Here is a 19,371-nt window from a genome sequence, read left to right on the forward strand (position 1 = left end):
TTTTACAGTGAAAACTACTTTATTCATTGCACTCAAACATGGTTTGCAAAATGTATAGCATATTGATGACATCAATCCTGACTGCCAGTGGTGGGCAAGAGCTCAGGTATTTTGTGTCGTTACATGGGCAGTCTAGGATTTGACATGACATGATATGGAAAAGACATTGTACATACTGCAATATTACAACAAATGCTGCAAATCAACACCCTAAAATTCCTGCTGCCTACCTTCTCTCCGACACCATCCTGGTCACTGACTAATGACATTTATGTAAGTTTTGCCCTGCTTTGATGGAACTTGATTAGGGTCTTTCGATATGTTGACTGGCTTAATGCCACTGAACACAGGTTCTCCATCAGCTAATTCAAACATGTGGTCCTGCAGTCTATGGTGCACCTAAGCCGTGCCCCTTTCATGCTTCTGTAATATCTTTTGGATATCATTCATTTATTATGTAAAATTACCATTGAACATTTATTCACAAAAAAAAAAAATAGATGCTGTAACTTTGGGCCTGACTCAGTAAAGTAGATTGCTTTTCAGTCGTTCAGTCGTTTCCAGACCTGCAGTGAAACAAAAGCAAATGTAAAACAGGGAGGCATCAGCATTTGCATTGGTCAGCTTTGTTAGAGAAATATCAGCCCCAGAATTTCCATCATGCATCCCTGGAAATTACTTTCATTACTGTAAATAGAGAGAGGAAGGAAATTGGTATGGCACACAAAAAAAAAAACCACTGAGAAAGAACACGGAGGGTGTAGGCTAAGACAGTAAAGAACAATAAAGAGGGAGAGAGGAAGGGGAAACAGAAAATACACATGGGAATGAGATTTAAAAAAAAAAAAAAAAGATGTAAATTACATCAGTGGGACAGGGGACCCAACAATGCTTTGACCAATAGCAAGATGGAGTTTCACGCAAGCTCAACTGCCCGACTACGAAAGAATGTTAGACTGTAAGAAACCTGGGTATTCTGGATTGTTCGGAGATCTGAAGATGCACTATTCTGTGATGTAAATGTGCCAGATTTAGCCAGATCGCTAATTTCCATCTGTTGTCCCCAATAGTAATATGGGACGAGGATGATGAAGACTGTTGCAGTGTGTAAGTGTGTGAGACTGGTGGAGGGCAGCTGACTGTTGAGCACAGGGGGAAACGGTAGTGTGAACTTTGTAAGCCCTGTTGCATATGGACCAAGTCAGGGCAGCAGGAACAGTCATGGGTCTACAACTGCTTTCTGATATGAGGATGACAAGATTAGCGACAGCTATTTCAGATGTTGATGATGTGTACATCTAGGCCTTTTCTCTTTGTACTCATTGTAAATAGCTTTGGATAAGGATGTCAGCTAAATGATTAAAATGTAAGTGTAAATGTAAAAAATATGATTAATTGTTGAGGATATTCATATGCAGGGATACAGTTTGAATGCACAAAAATTGACAAGGTGTTTCAGATGGGGGCATGTTTTTTCCCTTTTTGTACAGAATTTGGACAGTTAAGTCTCCTCAAGGGTTATGGACAAACAGGTCCTCCTCACTCAAGAAGAAATCTACATAACCAAAACCAAGGTAGGAGCAACTACGACCGATATACAAACAGTCATAACAACGTAAATAATGTGCTACCTATAAGCAGTTGAGATTTAGCTCACTGAGGGCTGTAAGTCCTTTGAAAAGGCAGGTATGCTGTATGCCGTACTGTGGTTTATCCTACTTGCAATGAGCAATGTGTGGCTTGACAGATGTTGAACATCCTTGAAAATAAAAATATGGCTATTTCAACGAATGTCAGAATTAACCTTGTTAATAATCAGACTATCACAGAGTTATACTTCAGAAACAAAATGCAAGCACAGCCGACTACTCAGTGCAAAAAAACTGATAATGCATTCTTCTCCTGCTTCCTTAAATGTCTTCATTCAAGTGATTTGAATGAAGACATTTAAGGAATGTCACAGCTGTTTGCTGTGGTGCTCGCGCTGCTCAGCGCGTAGACGCCAGGTTCCCCGCAAACCAGCGCGCCACCGGAGAGCGAGGAGACGCGGCTCCCGGGGCGATCGAAAGCCCCGCGAGACAATGGCCGACATTACCGCCAATTCTGAGCGGCCTCGTGGGGCCGCCGGCCACAGCCAGCACTGGCACGCTCCAGCGTTCGATCACAGGCCGCCAGGCCCATTCATGCACTTGAACAGTGTTTTAGCAAGACGGGTCACCCACAGAGTACTTTTAACTTTTTAACTCTACTTAATACACTTAACATAAATAATCCATGTTACGAGTTTTTTTTTTTTTTTTTTCACAGAGAGATGTACACCATCAGTTGTTTCTCTTACCGAAAGCCCCATTGTGGTTTCCTGGGTCTGGCCACAGAACTGGGCGCTGCTCGTGTGATCCCAGTCGATGGTGATCCTCCCTTGGCGACAGAATTTTGTTTAGCGGGCTTGTTTTTGCTCAGCTCGTCCTTTGCCAAGTCCTCCGCGGTTTTTATATTCTCCAGCAGTGCCTTGTTCTGCTTGGCACATTTGCGCACCAGTGTACTGATTTTCTGCAAGGGGCAGAATAGAAGGGGACATCAGATCTGCTGCAGTACATACAGTTATTACATGTTATATATATATATGTATGTAACAGGGCATCAGTGTCACACAAAATGTTACATAAATTGAATTATTAAAGACCCCCTCAACTCAAAAATGTGTTTTGGGGTGACTTTGTCATAAGTTCTGAAACATCTAATGGAAATATAAAGGTTTTTGTGTGGCACTGATGAAATGGTATTCGTCCCTCTACTTAGTCTGTGAGTGACTTTTAGATTGTAAGGCGTTCATTTTTGTCACAATTTATTCCGATTGCTCCTCAATTAAACAAATGCAGTTTGAGAGCAGTGATCCCAGACATGTCCTCATGTCTGTACCAAAAATGTTTTTGCAGTATACAATGAATACCTATTTTTAATTCAGATTTTTCAAAATATTTATCTTCCGAAGAACCTGTAATATTGCCCAATTTTCCATATATCCAAATGGAAAACTAATATATTTGATGTGTTGATACATTATCAGTGCAATACAACATATTGGCATACATTATTGCCAATTTATTAATCATTGCCTCTTTAAAACACAGCAATATACTGTATTACACTGTGAAATACGTTATCATTAAATTAAAGTCCACGCATTCACAATACATCGCAGCACGTCATTTCCCACGGGCACAATAAACGAACGACATTCAGAGATCGGTATCACGAGGGCACCTTTTGGGATCTCTTCTGCTGGGCCTCTTTCAGCTGCCTCTCCCGGTTCCACTCGTGCCTCACCTCTCTCTCAATCCTTCTGAGCCGCGCCCGCTCCCCCGCCTTCCAATTCAGCAGGTTCTGGGGGGCGCCGAAATTCGGGGGGAAAGTTACTCAGCGGCGTACATAAGCGGGGCTAGCATGCATGCGTGTGAGCATGGGAACAATCTAGCAATCAAACGGTTCACTCATGCACTCCATGTGCCGGAAAGGGGACCTCTACATGTGTGATGTCAGAGTGTGGAGGTATTATTACGGAGGAAAACAAGAGTTTTATGCACTCTGCAACTTTGCTGCTTTTTTTTTTTTTGCTTTTCAGTGTGCATGGCTCTGAGGTTACAGATGTTAAATATTAGCATTAAATTACAATCATAGTAAATTCAAGTAAAATTCAAATAACATTTCAAATAGTTCCTTACCATCTCCTTGAAATACTCTTGCTCCCTGTCCGGTAGTCTCTTAATCATTTTCCCCCTTTATGTATTAAAAAAAACAGTATATTTATATATTTTTAAAAAATAGTTTCTCTCACATTTCAGCCAACATGTCACCCACTAGAATTTGTAGGTTGTTTTGTTAGGGTTCTCAAATCAGATGACACGGTACCATTTAGCAAGGCACAGAGGGCAGTGGGGTCTCCTATCTATCAATCTAACCCATCATACAGTTTAATTAAAAAAAAAAAAGAAAAGAAGCCTAAAAATCAGCCTTTTCTGGACAAGTTGAGCCACTTACAAACGAATGACAGACCAGTCACTTTTCTTTTTAAAAGAGCTAAGATTGTCTCAGGACTATTATGGTTCTGCGATTTAAATATGTAATGGATAAAGCTTTTCCAGCTTGGAGCAGTATGAAAATATGGACATCCATTAAGATACCCAAAGTAAGGTCCAAATCGTGTTGTGATTTAATAATACCTGAACACTAACTATATTCTGTATAACATCAAGAATCGTATTGAAAATAACTATTTTTAATACTTCAATAGTAGTATCCTCAGGAAAAGACACTGTGCGTATTTCACAGTTCTGTTTTAACTTTCCTCAACAAACTAAACTAAGCGAAAAACCGAGCCATCAAGCAGTAGATCTCCAGAACCCTGAGACCCCTCCTGAACAAAGGAGCAGCCCAGCCCTCTAATTAGTGCACCCCTGGTTTTAAGTCCCAGGTCAGTAAATCCGTGCAGATCTAATTGCACTTTAGCTGCAAAGCGGCGACTGCAGTTCACTGCTACCAGTCCAAGCTGGCCTGAAGCTGCTGCCGCAGGCCCTGCACTTCCTCGTCGAGCAGGATCTCCCTCATCTCCGCCAGGGTCACGTCGCTGGGAATCCGCCCTTCCTCCCGACACGTCAGGAATTTCCGCAGCTGGTCCCTCTGCGCAAAGAAACGCAGAAACCCGGGGTTTGCCAGTTTCCCGTCAGGGTCGACGCGCGCGCGCGGCACTTGCGCGGAGAGCAACGCGACTCCCGAGTTTGAGCGCAGCCCGGGGGGAACTGGCCGGGTCGCACCGTGTTTACAGGGCTCCTCAAGGCTCCGGCCCGGGACCAGCCTGTGTGTGCTGAGCCCAGGGACCCCCCCGATATTACGACATTAGCCCGATAGCGGAGCAGCAGCCCACCTGTATCTCATTCATGGTTTGGTCTGAGGCACGCTTGAGGTTTTCAAGGTACATCTGATGTAATCTGTACTCCTTCAGAGTGCATGTCACCTGGGAGGCAAAGAAAAGCAGAGAATTATTAATAATAACAATTGTAAGAGAAAACCAGGTGTTTCTGCACATACCACGCGATGCAGACAAATGTCTGAGATATTTTTAAAATGTCTCAAGCATTTGGCTTAACAGCTCCTTGAAAGTAATTATTCATTCTCGGCTACATTCAAACCACATCATACAAAAGGAAGAGACTTTAGAACGTCATTCCATGAAGTTAACATTGTGGATACAAAAACACATTTGTTGCCCATTATTTATGTGAACACGAGTAATTGTTTTGAAGATTAAATGCTATCAAGTAACAAACAAAAATGTGATTAATGAAACAAATGTTTCTGCATTACCAGAGGTAGGTTCAGAAAGTAAAAGTCTTCTCCAGCATTTTATTCCAATCACCTGGATTTGCTAATCTGCACAATTCTTCAGCCAGGAGGTAGAACTAATTTGTGTAATCAGCTGGCTTGAGTTCATGAGTGGAAGAAACGCATGGCAGGACCTTTACTTTCTGACCCCTGGACTTTCCACCTTTGAGTATTATGGGTGCATGGAGATAGCAGGAAGCATTTATATACATTATTTCAATAACACCACTTTACTGTGATCTTGTTGTTTTAGTCCAGAGACAATCATGCTCAAAGGTATTTGGTGTGCGAGTCCAGAATCTGTTTTTCTCACAGCTGTAGACTGCCTACTACTGCGACCAAACTCATTAAAATTCAAGGGCCAGACAGGGCACAAAATGATCCTGCTTCAAAAATGGGTTTATGTCCCAAATCCGGTCAGTGTGAAAGCAGCTGAACATAGTCATCATTTAGCCATTATGTTCTCATTTATAGTCTTACCTCATTGTCTTCTGTAATGAAGTTATCCTTCTGTAACTTGTTTCGCAGGTCCTTCCGGTGAAAGTACCTGCGAGTGTGTGGGTCATGGAACCTGTTGTAGCTGGGCTGCATTATGTGCATGTTTGGGTCGGTGAGGAGGAATTCATTTGTCAGAGTATAAAGCTGGGGGGGGAAATTGAAATGGTTTTATGTCAGTTGAGAGCTCACATTGAATAATTTTCATTCCCCCCCCCCCCCCCCTCCTCCGTTGGTTTCCCCCCTGGTGTACGGCTGCTGTTAAAGTCACGTTTTGTCCTTTCATGAGGCCAATCAATTACTCTGGATATCTGTTGAAGGCTATTCAAAGGCCTATGTTTGTTCATGAGAGGAAAAAGAAGGGCAATAAAATGATTGGTTTGGATGGGAGGCACACAGTCATTAAGGTGTGATACACAAGGTGCGTTTTTGCACTGCGTTTCACATATTGTTCTGTAACTACTTGTAGGCCCTACTGCACAGCATTTAAGAGAGTGGGAACACGTTACTGAGGAAAATATAGGGACATACCATTCCTTCCTCAAATTAAATGAAATATCACCGTGTGGCCAAAAAACTATGCTTCAAATTAATTTCCTTTTTGGTAATAAAGGCATAACTTTTGAGTCCAAAGATGACCGACAACCCATTTTATTCCTCGCACGAATTAAAATAAATTCAGAATTCTGTAAATACAAAGGGGGGAAAATCGCAGACAAACACAATCATAATCTTTTGTACGATTCAATTTTACCGGTCTGTCTTATCCCACCAGAGAGTAAGTGGAAAACTTAACTACTCATAATTATCTGAAATTTAGCGCAATTTCTATGATTATAGCGTGTACATGTGCACACACCCTGTTAACGCCTTCCCATTTATGAAGGCCCACCAAACGCTTACCGACTCGCCAAGTCTGGCTCTGAAGACATTCGCCTGAGACCTAATTTGGCTCATATTACGTCTCGCACAAGGTCCTTGTGGTTAGACGGCTGACACTTGTTTCCTAAGCATGTTTTGCATGGAATTCACGTTATATAATACTCTTCGCGTCACAAGGGCCTTCGGAAGCTTCAGGAAGACAATGATGCTGTCGAATGGTCAAAGTGTTTTTTTCAGCCTTCTGTCGCGCAGTCAGGGTTAACTTTCTACCGAGCAGCCTGCTTCAAAAATCTGAATTGATTTAAAAGCGTATTTAAAAAACGCCAATTAGGCTTTTCTTAACTAAAAGGGACGCAGCACACCTGCAACTGTGTGGTACAAAAAGCGTTTGAATGAATAAACACAACACTACCACTAGAGGGAACTAAACGCTTTCTAAATGAACAACGCGATAAAGCGGAATAATCTACTTCATTTACAACCAAGTTAGCCACGTCTGAGTTCAGTTTAGGCTTCGGTTTTTAATTTCAAAACGAGTAAGCTGTCAACAGGCTAATGTAGGTCTAATAAAGGAAAAAATCTAATTGGATAATCATAGTGAATGTCATCAGGCCAACTTAAAAAAAGACTACAATGTAAAATCAGATTTTATTTTTCCATACATGTAAAATTCCTTGTAACTCCGTCAGTTGTTTTTCCCGGGACCCAAAAGTAGGCTAACCATCAGATTTTATTTTTTCACACATAAAATAAAATACTTTTAGGTTTGATGTATATTCACTGTAATTGTTTCAGTTGTTTATCTTGTTCTTGTGATGCAAATAAATGATAGGAGATAAAACGTGATATTGCATGCATGACGTCATAATGTCAGGCAGGAAGGGTGGCCATTATCTCATAATCGGCAGATCAAGCGCTCGGTGTTTGAGAGATGCTGCTGTGCTGATGGTAATAAGAAATAGGATATAGGCTGCTGTACATACATGCTGTACATATCTGATAATAGGTTTTCAGCACAGAGATGACAAAATCTTATTTATTGAAGTAAGAACAAAGTTTTCTTTATACATACCATATTTTCCATGCTTTCCATCGGCGAATACACTTCAGGACTATGATAACATATCTTCTCATTGCAGTCTATACGGTGGAGTGGTGTATGAGTCCGATAGCAAAAATGACGAATTTAAAATATTTTAAATAAAGCTTGATGTAAATCACAAACTCACAGCCCATAAGTATTAGACTGGTCATTTCACACTCATTTTACAGCAGGCTGTTGAAACTGAGGATCATTTCCCCAAACACCCTGTCACCAGAAACTCCCGTAGAAATGACAGTAGCTACTGTTTAAATGAAAGAAGTGAGCAGGTACTGACAATATGACTGAAATACAGACAGAAGAGTAGGCTAAGTAAAGTGTGAGTGAAAACCAGTTTTGTACTTGATATTATCAGTAAGTGATCAGTCACCGAAGTATAACAGGACAGTGAAAAAAGGCACGTTGTGTGTTGGAGTGCGTATGTGTGTACATACACACTATGTATGCATGCATAGCACAATATTCATATTTATCTTGCCAATAATAATTACATACTGCCTGGTGGTGGGTACTGGTCTTTCAGTCTGGTAAATATTACAGTGCAAATCAGAATGTCTCCAGATGTCTTTTTCTGACGGCCGTTCTGAATTCCAGAGAAGCTCACAGAGTAGTTTTCACATTCAAAGTTTTATCCGCGCACAGCAGCAGCCCTGAAATGCAAGCAGGCCAGGACTTAATTCAACGTGACAAAGAGAGATAGGACAGTGCATCAAACTCAGTTACCCATGTTTAATGCCCTGATCTGAATCACACTAGACCACAAACACCTAATAACTCCACTAATGCTCCACATGTGTCAAAAGTTTGCAAAGGCTACAATGCAGTGGTCTCCAACCCTGGTCCTGGAGAGCTACAGGATCTGCTGGTTTTTGTTTTCACCTTAAAATCAGCGCCTAATTGAGACCCAAGACACCAGGTGAGTTGAGTTAACTGTGTAATCAACTGCTCTAATTGATTCATGAAGTGCAGAGTCACTATGAAAACCAGCAGACCCTGTAGCTCTCCAGGACCAGGGTTGGAAACCACTGCTACAATGTGAACAGGTGTCACATAGTAGCCTTTGCAAAAGCATAGGCTATAATCCCATAACGCAACCAATTGTAAGGTGGACGGAAATTTTGAATCGGGAGCTGTGAACCGAGAGCCAAATTCAGCGACGTCATCTTCTGTCCCAACGCCCAAAAATATCCGCAACAATTAACCAAGTGTACAGGCCAGACAGAGAGTATGGTCTCTTATCACGAGACGGGAGAAACGACGGAGAAAAAACAACTTCCGCCGTTTTTGACACTGAAGCCCTACTCTTGCACTTACACTGCTTTACCATAATATGGCTTATAAAATTGTGTAATGTTGTTGTTTTTTTCCATTGTGATATTATAGTTCTTTGGTTGATTATACAGTAAGGGCAACATCAAACTCTTTTTCAAGTGGAATTTATTGGATCCATGGAAAGGCTTGAAACGGTCAGTAGTCTACTTCTGTATGATGCATTTTCTTAAATAGCTTTTTGTGTCCACTTTTTTGTCTAGGTTAGTGTTGGAAAATGTCTGAACTAGTTCAGAGTGGCGACAAGTTTGATCAAACAATACCAAAACATTTACTAGTTGCTTAATATTGGTATAGAATGTGAATTATTATTTTCGGTTAGCAAGTCCATTTACCATTGTTGTTGATCCTCTAGGATTATGTGACCACAGCATATGAAAACATAAAATCGAATTAAAAGAATATTCAAAGACGTTTAGTTTGATATCAGTTATATAACATTGTACAAGTGTGAATGATAGCAGTCCTGATGATGAATTATGTTAAACTGTATGAAACTGTATGAGCTAGTTCAAGAAAACATAAGGAACAGGCAAACATTTTACATATGGAGACGTGACCCACAGTATTAATATATAATGTTTGTTATTTCTATGGGTGGGTTAGCCCACAGTGGCAAGTGGCGAGGTCTCTTTGTCTTGTTAGTAGAGTCACGTTATCATGTGGGTTTTCAACAAAGTTAATCTCACCCACAATGAAATATTAAACTTTATCATGATGTGATGCCAACTTTATGTTTTGCACCTGGCATCTTCTGTGCCCCTCAGTGCTGTTTTTGGACTTTTTTGTCATTTTCGTTTGTATCAGCCAGGTCTGCCAGAAAATTGACATTTTTTTTCACTCGATCTCCTAACACTTCTTTTGTAGTATTTTTAGTTAAGTTTGTCTTCCACATTGACTAGACACTTCTGACTCCATACAGATCCTCATCTTGCAGGTTTGGTGTACTTACAGACAGCATATCCGGTCAGAAAGCCTGTATTTGCAGTGCTTATTGAGCCTACTTGTTTTTTTTAATTCATTTGTCATACAGATCACAACAGCAGACCTTCCATCAGCAGTTGGGCATCGTTTCAGAACATGGGAATGCACATATTCAAGAAAGAAATTGATATTCATATCTCTGTGTGCCCTAAGCCTTCTCTTCATACTATCAATATGGGTAATGGCAATTTCTCTTCCCATTATTTTATTGTTCATTCCCGTTATCACTGCAAGGATTCAGAATTTAAGTATTGGAATTTCATTGGGGACCCAAAGCAAAATATGGGTTTATTTGTATTTTCAACAGTGCTTATAAGCCAAGAAGGGCCCTTTTGAGAGAACAAACAACCAAAAAAAAAAAAGAAAAAGCAGATAATGTCAAACTGCTTGATTGACTTGTTTCCAATGTCAAATATCCATCATCTATTCAAACTGTCTTGTGATTGTTTAATCAATGCAATTCAATAATAAATTTGCTAGATAATATGTTTTATCTGCTTCTTAACAGTTCTATGGTTGAATTGTGGGGGGGGGGGGAAGCACTTGAATATAAAATTCAGCTGATTCACCCACTGAGCATGCAAAGGAGGGCAGGCCGGCTTGTATGCGTCTGATATGGTGCCAGATGAGTGCGAAAAATGGATGGCTATATGGTAACCGGAGCTGGAAACGGATAAGCTGGCTCCGGTAACTGAGGGGGCCGGTCGCGGTAAATGAGGAGCTGGCTGTTGATTCGCCGAGGCTGGCAACCCAACTGAATCTGCTACTGACTTGGTTGGTCAGTCACGTGCCTAGCCTGGAGACATACTGGTCTGGCAAATAAAAAAATAAATAAAAAAAACTTTTCTGGATTACCATCTCATTTGCATATCATTGGCAGTTTGAATAAAAAACAAAAACAAAAAAAACAAAACAATACACACGCTGTACCTCGGTGGAGAAAGTGGTTCCTGCTTGCTAACCTCGTGGTCACTGTTTGAATCCTGTATGGGTTAAAATATTTTTTTTTGTTTTTTACTTTTTGTTTTAGTTTTTGGAGAGGGACCAGGCCTATTATTCAACATTTTTGTAAACTTTTCAGTATTAGTCATCGTGCCGTTGGATAAGGTTTCAGATTTGCTTTTGATTTATCCAGCTACTCCTATATAAGTTTGGTCTCTAAAAAGAAACTGACTATCAGGATCCTTGAAGTAATGTAGATAATGTAGGCTCATCAAGCTGGCTGATGCCTTTGGTTTCAGTGAGCCATCGTGAAGCAATCAATGGAGTATTTTCTAGATTGGCAGTTAGATGGCTACTTGTGGTGTCCACTGGTTGGGAATGAGGAACATGTGCCAATGTTTTAAAAATTCACAATGAAACTACAGGCCTCGGCCAGCTGCAAGCCGGCTAGTAACATGCTTAGGCATAATTAGCTGCATTAATTCAAAGAGGCTGATAGTGAAGGGTAGATGTAGCGTCAGAAATTGACATACAAATTAAATAGGAGACATAAATGCTATTTCAGATAAACAAAATCACGTTATTATTGTGCATTTGATTATTGCTGTTTGCATTTGCTACCATTTTATTCCATTTATTAGGATCCCCGTTAGCTCCAGTGGAAGCAGGCGGCTATTCTTCCTGGGGTCCACACAAAACACAACATTAAGTACCTAGGATATTATCAGACTAAACGTCAAAGACAACACAAACCGACAAAGCACAACACCACACAATTCATTGCTCCATTCTGTGAGACCAGCAAAAGGCTTTCCACAGAGAAAAAAGCCACCTATTATGGCTAAATCACTATTACATCAACGTTACCAACAGTTGCTTTTGTTTTCCATCTTTATCATATAACCAGAGTACATATCCCTGTAATCTCTCTCAGCCAGTCGTCAGTGACTTGTGTCAGAGCAGTGCATGTTGAGTGCACCTCATATGCATATGCATGTTGGAAGTCTGTGTTACAATTATTAACCATAAAATAGTGTTGTACTTGTTCTATTCTCTTGCCAAAAACTGGTAGCACACTAATGGGACAACAATTAGGTCCAGAGAAAGGAACATTTGCATTTTTAGCCAATGGGATAATCTATGCAATTTTACCATGATCATATAAAACAGGACCATACACTCGGAAAAACAATTCAAGGCATTCACAGGAATTATGCAAGCGCGTAAACTTGGTTTTTATTTAAATATGCAGATATAGAAAATTGTATTTATTCGAATTATTCATAGTGAATATAAATCGGCTAATTCTCAAACAAACTAGATTCAATCAGTTTAAAAATGAAAGTGAAAGGGAAGCTGAAGATGAATACTATATTTAATTGTACTGCGGTTCTGGGTGGGTGGGGACGATAGGGAATAGATTTATCTGCTCCTTGGAACATAATCCTCTGCTTTGAGCATCCATCTGCATAAAATGTCAAAAAAAGGCTTCAGATGATCATGAATTTAATCTGTATTGTAATGTTCTGTCATTGCAGGAGCAATTTAAAACCCCCCACAAAGACATGACCGTAGATGAAGTAATATTCTCATTATCATGGCCTCCGTCAACTTCCAGCTTCACCTCTTTCAACAACTCTTCCAGTGCTCAGCACAGTGAGGTCAGGCTAGAGCTGCCTAGGGCCCAGTACTGTGTGGGGGACACGCTGAACGTGCTGGTGGAGATGAGGAACTATGCAGGGTGTCCAAAAGCCTATGGAGGAGACTTCATCCTGGCCCGGATCCACTCTCCAGAGCTCCAGGCATGTGCATCAGGAGAGGTCACTGACCTCCTCAGCGGCTCCTACCGCGTGCGTTTCCGCTTGTTTTGGCCCGGAGAGGTGCACGTCTCTGTGCGTCTGATCCACTCCTCTGAGGCAGTTAGGGTCCTCCAGAGAGACTGGATGCAGGACTACGGTAGGGCCCTGCACAAGGGAACCTTCATCAGTGGGGAAAAGAGGGAGACGTCTCAGTGCGCCCTCCGGCTGAGCTCAGACAGGCCCCTGTGTGAGTACAGGAAGGAGGAGGAGGGAGAATATTACGCCTGCTACAAGCCCCAGACCCTTCCCTGTGACTCTCTGACCATCATGAAGTCCTACATGCCCCCAGGTCCTCATCGCACAAAGGAGGAAGCTCAGCTATTAGCCCAGTAAGGCATCCGCAATGCTGTATGCGTGCTGGACTCATGCTGCCCAATATGGCAGTTTACACTTAAGCTGGTGAAGTCTCACCTGCTACTCAAAAATGTTTTGAGTTGGTATTTAGCATCTTATTTCATACTTATGATTAATTGAGAAATATTTAGCCAGCTTATGTTAGAGGAATTATATCCTGTTTCTGTTTTTGATGTTCCTGATTTGGCAGAACACCATCAAGGGACTGAAGTTTAAAAAAATTTTTTTTTTTTACATTATTGATTATTAATCCTAGTACATTATTGACGATTGCACATTCAGACCACGCATATAGAATGGGAGGTAAATGACCATTTAATTTCATATTAACACAGTATAAACTCTTCTGCATGACTGGCCTTTGCTTGGAGCCTTCCTACTATAATATCTGCTGGCTTTGACTAATGAATAAACCAGCCAAAATTGTGTTGAGTGCAGTTGAACTTCAGCTAATGTGGGTGAGTTTAAGATCCTGAGTTTTCTGCGAAAGTTTGTTTAGACATCTAAATGTTGTTTATTATTGTATTTTGAAGGGAAAACACAGGAATCGAAATAAGAAACAGATTCAACCCTGTGACAGTCTTTGGTTGTTCTGGTATGTACCTTTTTGCCTGCGCCTCATACTTCAATGTGCTTTTTCTAAAATGAAAATTTCATAAATCAAAAAATCAAAAATTCACAGATGACTATTTGGATATAATTGATAGTTCTTTCATTGGGAGCCATAATACTGTACTGTACGTTTTCCCAAAGGTTGGCCCAAGTGTCCCCAAAACCTCTCTAAATGGCACCAAACCTCTCCAAATTGTAATATTGTACACTTGATTTTACCTTGCTGTGTGCTCTGACCTGTGGTCAGCTGTCAGTATTTTTATGAATGCTGTAAATCATTTCATCATAAATTTGTTATCAGGGCTCACAAAGGAATTTATAAGGGAACTGTGAAGTGAGGGAACTCATGTCTTTCGCCAACAGCCTCACACGCAGACACACACACACACAAACACACACGCACGCATGTGTATGTTAGCAGGCAGTGCTCTCTACAATAACAGTTGATTTGACTGTGCTGACCTCTCACCTTTGACCTGTCCAGTGTGCCAAAAAAAAAAAACTGCCATGAGTTTCCTCCAACTGCTGTCACTCATAGCGTCAAAGAGATACACATGCCTCCTTTTCACAATTGGGTGAAATCGCACAAGGAGGAAAATTTCAAAAATATTACATCAAATCAATGAAGATGAAGAAAGTCAACATGCCTCCGGTCAACTCCACTCTAACAGCATGGAGGTTGACTCATGTTTTGGATCAGCGCCCCACAGAGTATCCCAAGTGCAAATGATTATTGACTTCAAAATGAATAGATATTTTTGCAGTTATTTTTGGCATTTTAAAAACAGGCTTTTGTTGTCCATGGCAGCCCACTACGCCTGTACAATTACAGGGGAAACACTGAATATGGAAAACAAAGTGCAATTATTTTGTATCTGACAGGGCAATGAAAACAACTCATGGATTGCAAATGAACAATAGACTTATTTTCCTGTTGATTGACAGGACATAATTGGAGCTGATCATCGGTTGTCTTTAAACAATGGGCATTCGTGCAAATTGTTAGTTTTATTGGCTGATACTGATTGTTGGCCGATATAACAGCACATCCCTAGCGTTAACTGCTAAGATGATATTCTGTAGATCAATTAAAAATAATGACAGTTACCCAATCCTTTTAAAACCATAGCCAGATTCATGTCTGTGTGCCTGTCAAAATAAAATCTGAACATCTCGGAGCCAATTAGTAGAACTTTCCAATGTGTGTGTTCAACCATCTCTTTCTCTCTCTGTCTTTTTCTGTTTTTCAGATGCAGCCCCCAGACCAACTGAAAAGTGTGTGGCAGGAGTGAATTCCCCTTTTCCTGGGGGATATTTCTATTCAAACAGGTGGTCTTCTTCCTTCTGTCAGACAGGCCCCTTCCTCACTGAAGAGGCCATTACCAGGTGCTTAAAGGGAAAGACTCTCTACCTATTGGGTGACTCCACTATGCGTCAGTGGATAGAGCATTTGGAAGGAAAGCTGAAAGGTAATGACTCGTACAAGTCTAAGGGAAAAATACATCAGCTTGGGTTTATACTTGCTGAAGGCAAGAATGTCAGTGTACCCTGTCGCCACTTTGCCGTGTCCCAGTCAGCAATCTAATGTGTGCTCCTGTGATACATTAGCCATGGTTAAGAGGCACCTGATACGATGTATTAGTTCCTGAGAATTCTTTTGAATTACTGCCATTTGGGAGTGGGTTTGGATTTCTGTGGTGCAAAGCACAGGTGTCCACTCCTGTGCTTTGCACCACAGGTGACAGAAATTATTTATTCATTATGTTTCCTCAGGCCTGAGATTCAAAAAAGTGGAGGATACATCACAGTTGGCTGTTGATGCCCATAACAACATCACTGTCCTGTGGGTAAGGCATTCTCATCCCTGGATTGGCTATCGTGAAGTCAACATAAAGACATCAGTCCCCATCCCAGAAGTACTGGATAGCATAGCAGTTGGTGGTGCACAGGAGGATGCGATAGTGGTCATTGGGATTGGGCAGCATTTCCGGCCCTACCCCCCTGAAGTCTTTATCCGAAGGCTACAAAGTATCCGGCGGGCGATCCTGAGGTTACGAGCCGGCAACCCCCAGGCAAAAGTCATTGTAAAGCTGGAGAACAGCAGGGAGCTGGAGTCAAAGCTGACACAGTTCAGTAACTGGTATGGCTACATGCAGAACCGGGCTCAGAGGGAGGTGTTCGAGGACATGAATGTGGCTCTGGTGGATGCCTGGGACATGACTGTGGCCGCCAACACCTTTGCCGTCCACCCTAAAGGACTCATTGTCTCTAATGAGGTGGCTGTGGCCCTGTCGTTCTTCTGTCATTAGGCGCAGTGTGCTCCCTGAAAGGTTACTCTGTAAATGTGTGTATTTGGGTACTTTTTTTATGAATTGCATTTGGAGATATGCTTATAGTGTTGGATATCTAGTCTTTACATTATTCTCTTTGAGGGACAGACAGTTTTAGTGACAGACAAAGATAGTTTGATCTGGCAGACTTGCTCATAGTTCACGCAGTGTTATTTGAGATCGAATAGTTTCACAAATTCCTGTTTGACTATAGGAATGCTCTCTCTATCTGCTCCCGCCCTCAAAACCATCAAAGGACATCATGCTGAAGGTCTTGTAAAGGTATGCAAACCTGTGGTGTCTTGGGGTTTTCGCTTCTTTGAACGCTTTATTACTTCACTACCTGGAGACACAGCACACTAGAATTACTGGTGATCAGACACCCAACATAGCTACAGGACACACAAACTCCATGTTCCTGGTGTTGAAATATAGTTGAATTATTTTGTCATAAGTCATTCTGATCCTGTTGAATTTCTATTACAACTCCTCCTACAGCTCCATTCAAAGGTCTTGGTGTTAGCGAATTCTGACCAGAACAGCTCCTTGAAGAGAAAAGGTTATAAAAATAAATGTAATTATTTTAGTATGATTGCCTACATGGGCATAGACTAGAAATCTGATATTGCATGCCTTAATGAAGAAATATAGATTTCAGTATTTGCTATCATGTGAATTGAACCATATTTATGTATGTAGTTTTGCCTGAGAAATATTGTGTACTCTTACCAAAGGAAAGTGTGTGTTGAGTATTGCGATTATACAATAAATCCATAGACTGTACACATAAATTACTAATAATAATTCATTTAAATATCAAAATATATTATCAAGTGGTCATATAATCAATTTGGAGAGAATAGGGGGCAGAGCACATACCATACAGTTAATTAGTAACTACACAAATATTATCAGTTTCCTTGTGAAACTGAGCAAATTAATAATAAATGAAACTAAAGCCATCTACCAAACAGAAACATGCTTAAAGTATCAATTTTAAACAGCACAAAAACCAATGATCTTATATTTAGAAAGAGCTATCTTTCCTTATCTTTCTTACCCACTTTTACAAGAATAATTTCACCCAATCTTTTATGAACATAAAACTTTAAACAAAACATTCTTAGTTTTAATGTAAACCTGTAAAATGATGGATGTCTGTTTGATTTGTATTGTTCCTGTAAACAAGTAAAAAAGCCTCACCTGTGGGTCGGGTCAAAGTCAAAGGGGTTACAGTAATCCATTGAAAAGCTAATCTCTGCCTGAAGGGGAACTACCTTTAATCAGCTACTCGAAGTGATTTGCAGTTTACTTCCTCTTTTGCAGAAATAAAGTTTCAAGAATTTGCCTTTGTGACCCAATATGTCTATTTAATGATTGCTTTTAGGTTTGTGTATTAACCCATTTTGAATTCAGAATTAAGAGGAAATTAAATCTTTGTAAGAAATTTCTGAAAGCAGAGCTTAGCAGGTTGATAAGAGGACAGTCTCAACGTTCATATACAGTAAATGATTAAAAAAATGAAAGAGAAAGTTACATCTATATGGAGTAATGAAGTAAATTATTAAAAAACTGCACATAATTGTAGTACTGGACCTCTGTGATATTACCAGTAAGGAGTAGAATGAGGAAGTGGAGTACAAACACAAATGCGATATGCAGAAGTCAAAATAGAAGAAGTAAAGTAAAAGAAGAAGTAAAAATTGAATGGCGAGAATTTATTGACTGCAAATTTTTTAGCAGCAGTTACAGTAAAAATGTTACAAAACCTTTGAGTCTCAGGTATAAAGTTAGTGAAGAGAATCGGAAAAAAGTGTAGGCATTTAGACTGTATTATTCAACAAAAATGTTACTTCACATTTATTTACATTTACATTTCAATAACCAGAATTTTACATTTATTAAATACGTGCTTAGCATTCAGCAAGATAAATAAGGTATTGTTTATCCAGCCATCCATCCATTAATCATTAATCAAACCAAATAATGAAAATACACTAAATCAATACAATTATGGATAAGAACCAAAGACCTAGAATAATGTAAGCATTCAGGCACACTTGCTCACACAAATGCACACACACAAACACACTTCTACACATAAGCTCATATCTCTGCTGATCTTGTGGCTAATGTGAAAATGAATGACAAAGGTCATTTTAATCTACACACAAGAGTCCTGCCATTCTTCAAATACTGAAAAAGAGACAGAGAGAGAGAAACAAGGAGGGATTAGAGAGGTTATATGACTTTTACCATGACTGCTGCAATTTCACTGTGATTTACACACAACAGAATTAAAAGTACAGTTAAAATGATGTATCACAAACTTTTGATTGGACTACAAAGAATACTTAAATCAGATATTTATAAGCAAACCTGTTCAGGTTGCTGTAGGTAGCAGTATCTTTGAATCGCAATTCCTCATAATCTAGAAACAAGAGGGAGAAAGCTGTTGGTACAGTTGCTTGAAAAAACAACTTTTAATGATTACAACTTTTAACATGGTCCAAAATGGGCAGGGTCTTACCAGGTCTGTTTTCAGAATCAACAGGACAGGGCAGATCAGTTGAGCCCTTGAACACAACAGCAAAGGAACCAACATTAAATTTTTCCCCAAAATGTCATAATGACTACAAAAATAGCATGGACTGTACCCAGTCATTATAAACCTTTAAGCCAAACACTCAAACCTCAGACACTTGTGTGCTGAGAGTACATCGCTTGTATGTGTGCAGAAATGTTTCAGCGGTGATCCTGTTGATTAATGATTGAACCGAGAGGGACAGGAGGCAACGCGTCCGCACTGTGCAGTGGGGAGGGTAGCAACTCCGGCCAAATTAATTCAAATTCCACAGTCTCTCACCGTAGGAAGGTTCCCGTAAACAACAGGTGGACTCAAATCTGTGGTATTTTCATACACAGGGGTCTGAAGATCTGAAATAACAAACCAGATTGACACAGATGGAAAATGATTATTAGTGCCCATAATTCCACTGATCAAATACAAAATAATTCATACAAATATTGGCAAAATGTCCATTGCAGCCCTTAAACAAAACAGGCATATTCACCTTGGTTGGATGGGCTGTCCCTCCTGTTG

The 19,371-nt window shown here is 40.3% G+C and overlaps 3 protein-coding genes across 3 annotated transcripts in view; 1 reads left to right on the forward strand and 2 right to left on the reverse strand.

Moving 5' to 3' along the window:
* LOC118237079 (fibrous sheath-interacting protein 2-like) lies at window positions 1-7,122 on the reverse strand. Its single transcript, XM_035435504.1, has 8 exons — window positions 6,778-7,122; window positions 5,860-6,021; window positions 4,922-5,011; window positions 4,538-4,677; window positions 3,723-3,777; window positions 3,265-3,384; window positions 2,339-2,550; window positions 1-566 (listed from the first exon to the last, which is right to left on the reverse strand). Exons 1-8 carry the CDS (start codon window positions 6,829-6,831, stop codon window positions 551-553), a joined length of 849 nt encoding a protein of 282 aa, XP_035291395.1. The 5' UTR covers window positions 6,832-7,122; the 3' UTR covers window positions 1-550.
* Window positions 1,506-19,371, forward strand: part of LOC118237053 (NXPE family member 4-like) — a 23,330-nt gene continuing 5,464 nt past the window's right edge. Inside the window, exons 1-6 of the mRNA XM_035435452.1 lie at window positions 1,506-1,574; window positions 10,221-10,349; window positions 12,652-13,301; window positions 13,860-13,921; window positions 15,189-15,407; window positions 15,712-16,078. Coding sequence (XP_035291343.1) covers window positions 1,521-1,574; window positions 10,221-10,349; window positions 12,652-13,301; window positions 13,860-13,921; window positions 15,189-15,407; window positions 15,712-16,078 — 1,481 coding nt within the window. The 5' untranslated portion in view covers window positions 1,506-1,520. The remainder of the gene's footprint in view (window positions 1,575-10,220; window positions 10,350-12,651; window positions 13,302-13,859; window positions 13,922-15,188; window positions 15,408-15,711; window positions 16,079-19,371) is intronic.
* The window catches only part of LOC118237061 (carcinoembryonic antigen-related cell adhesion molecule 1-like), a 15,770-nt gene continuing 14,364 nt past the window's right edge, over window positions 17,966-19,371 (reverse strand). The window contains exons 5-9 of the mRNA XM_035435473.1: window positions 19,343-19,365; window positions 19,135-19,205; window positions 18,799-18,844; window positions 18,648-18,699; window positions 17,966-18,464 (exon numbers count right to left, since the gene is read on the reverse strand). Of these exons, the coding sequence (XP_035291364.1) occupies window positions 18,458-18,464; window positions 18,648-18,699; window positions 18,799-18,844; window positions 19,135-19,205; window positions 19,343-19,365 (199 nt within the window). The 3' untranslated portion in view covers window positions 17,966-18,457. The remainder of the gene's footprint in view (window positions 18,465-18,647; window positions 18,700-18,798; window positions 18,845-19,134; window positions 19,206-19,342; window positions 19,366-19,371) is intronic.

This window comes from Anguilla anguilla, chromosome 1 (assembly GCF_013347855.1).
Source record: "Anguilla anguilla isolate fAngAng1 chromosome 1, fAngAng1.pri, whole genome shotgun sequence".
Taxonomy (NCBI): domain Eukaryota; kingdom Metazoa; phylum Chordata; class Actinopteri; order Anguilliformes; family Anguillidae; genus Anguilla; species Anguilla anguilla.

What these genes read in the sequence shown, in the direction of transcription:
- LOC118237079 (XM_035435504.1), bottom strand. Translation starts at nt 6,831, where the DNA reads ATGAGCCAAATTAGGTCTCAGGCGAATGTCTTCAGAGCCAGACTTGGC. An exon ending in TCATTACAGAAGACAATGAG is followed by an intron (nt 5,012 to 5,859) that starts GTAAGACTATAA and finishes TTTGCCTCCCAG; the next exon opens with GTGACATGCACTCTGAAGGA. An exon ending in AAGAGTATTTCAAGGAGATG is followed by an intron (nt 3,385 to 3,722) that starts GTAAGGAACTAT and finishes GGCGCCCCCCAG; the next exon opens with AACCTGCTGAATTGGAAGGC.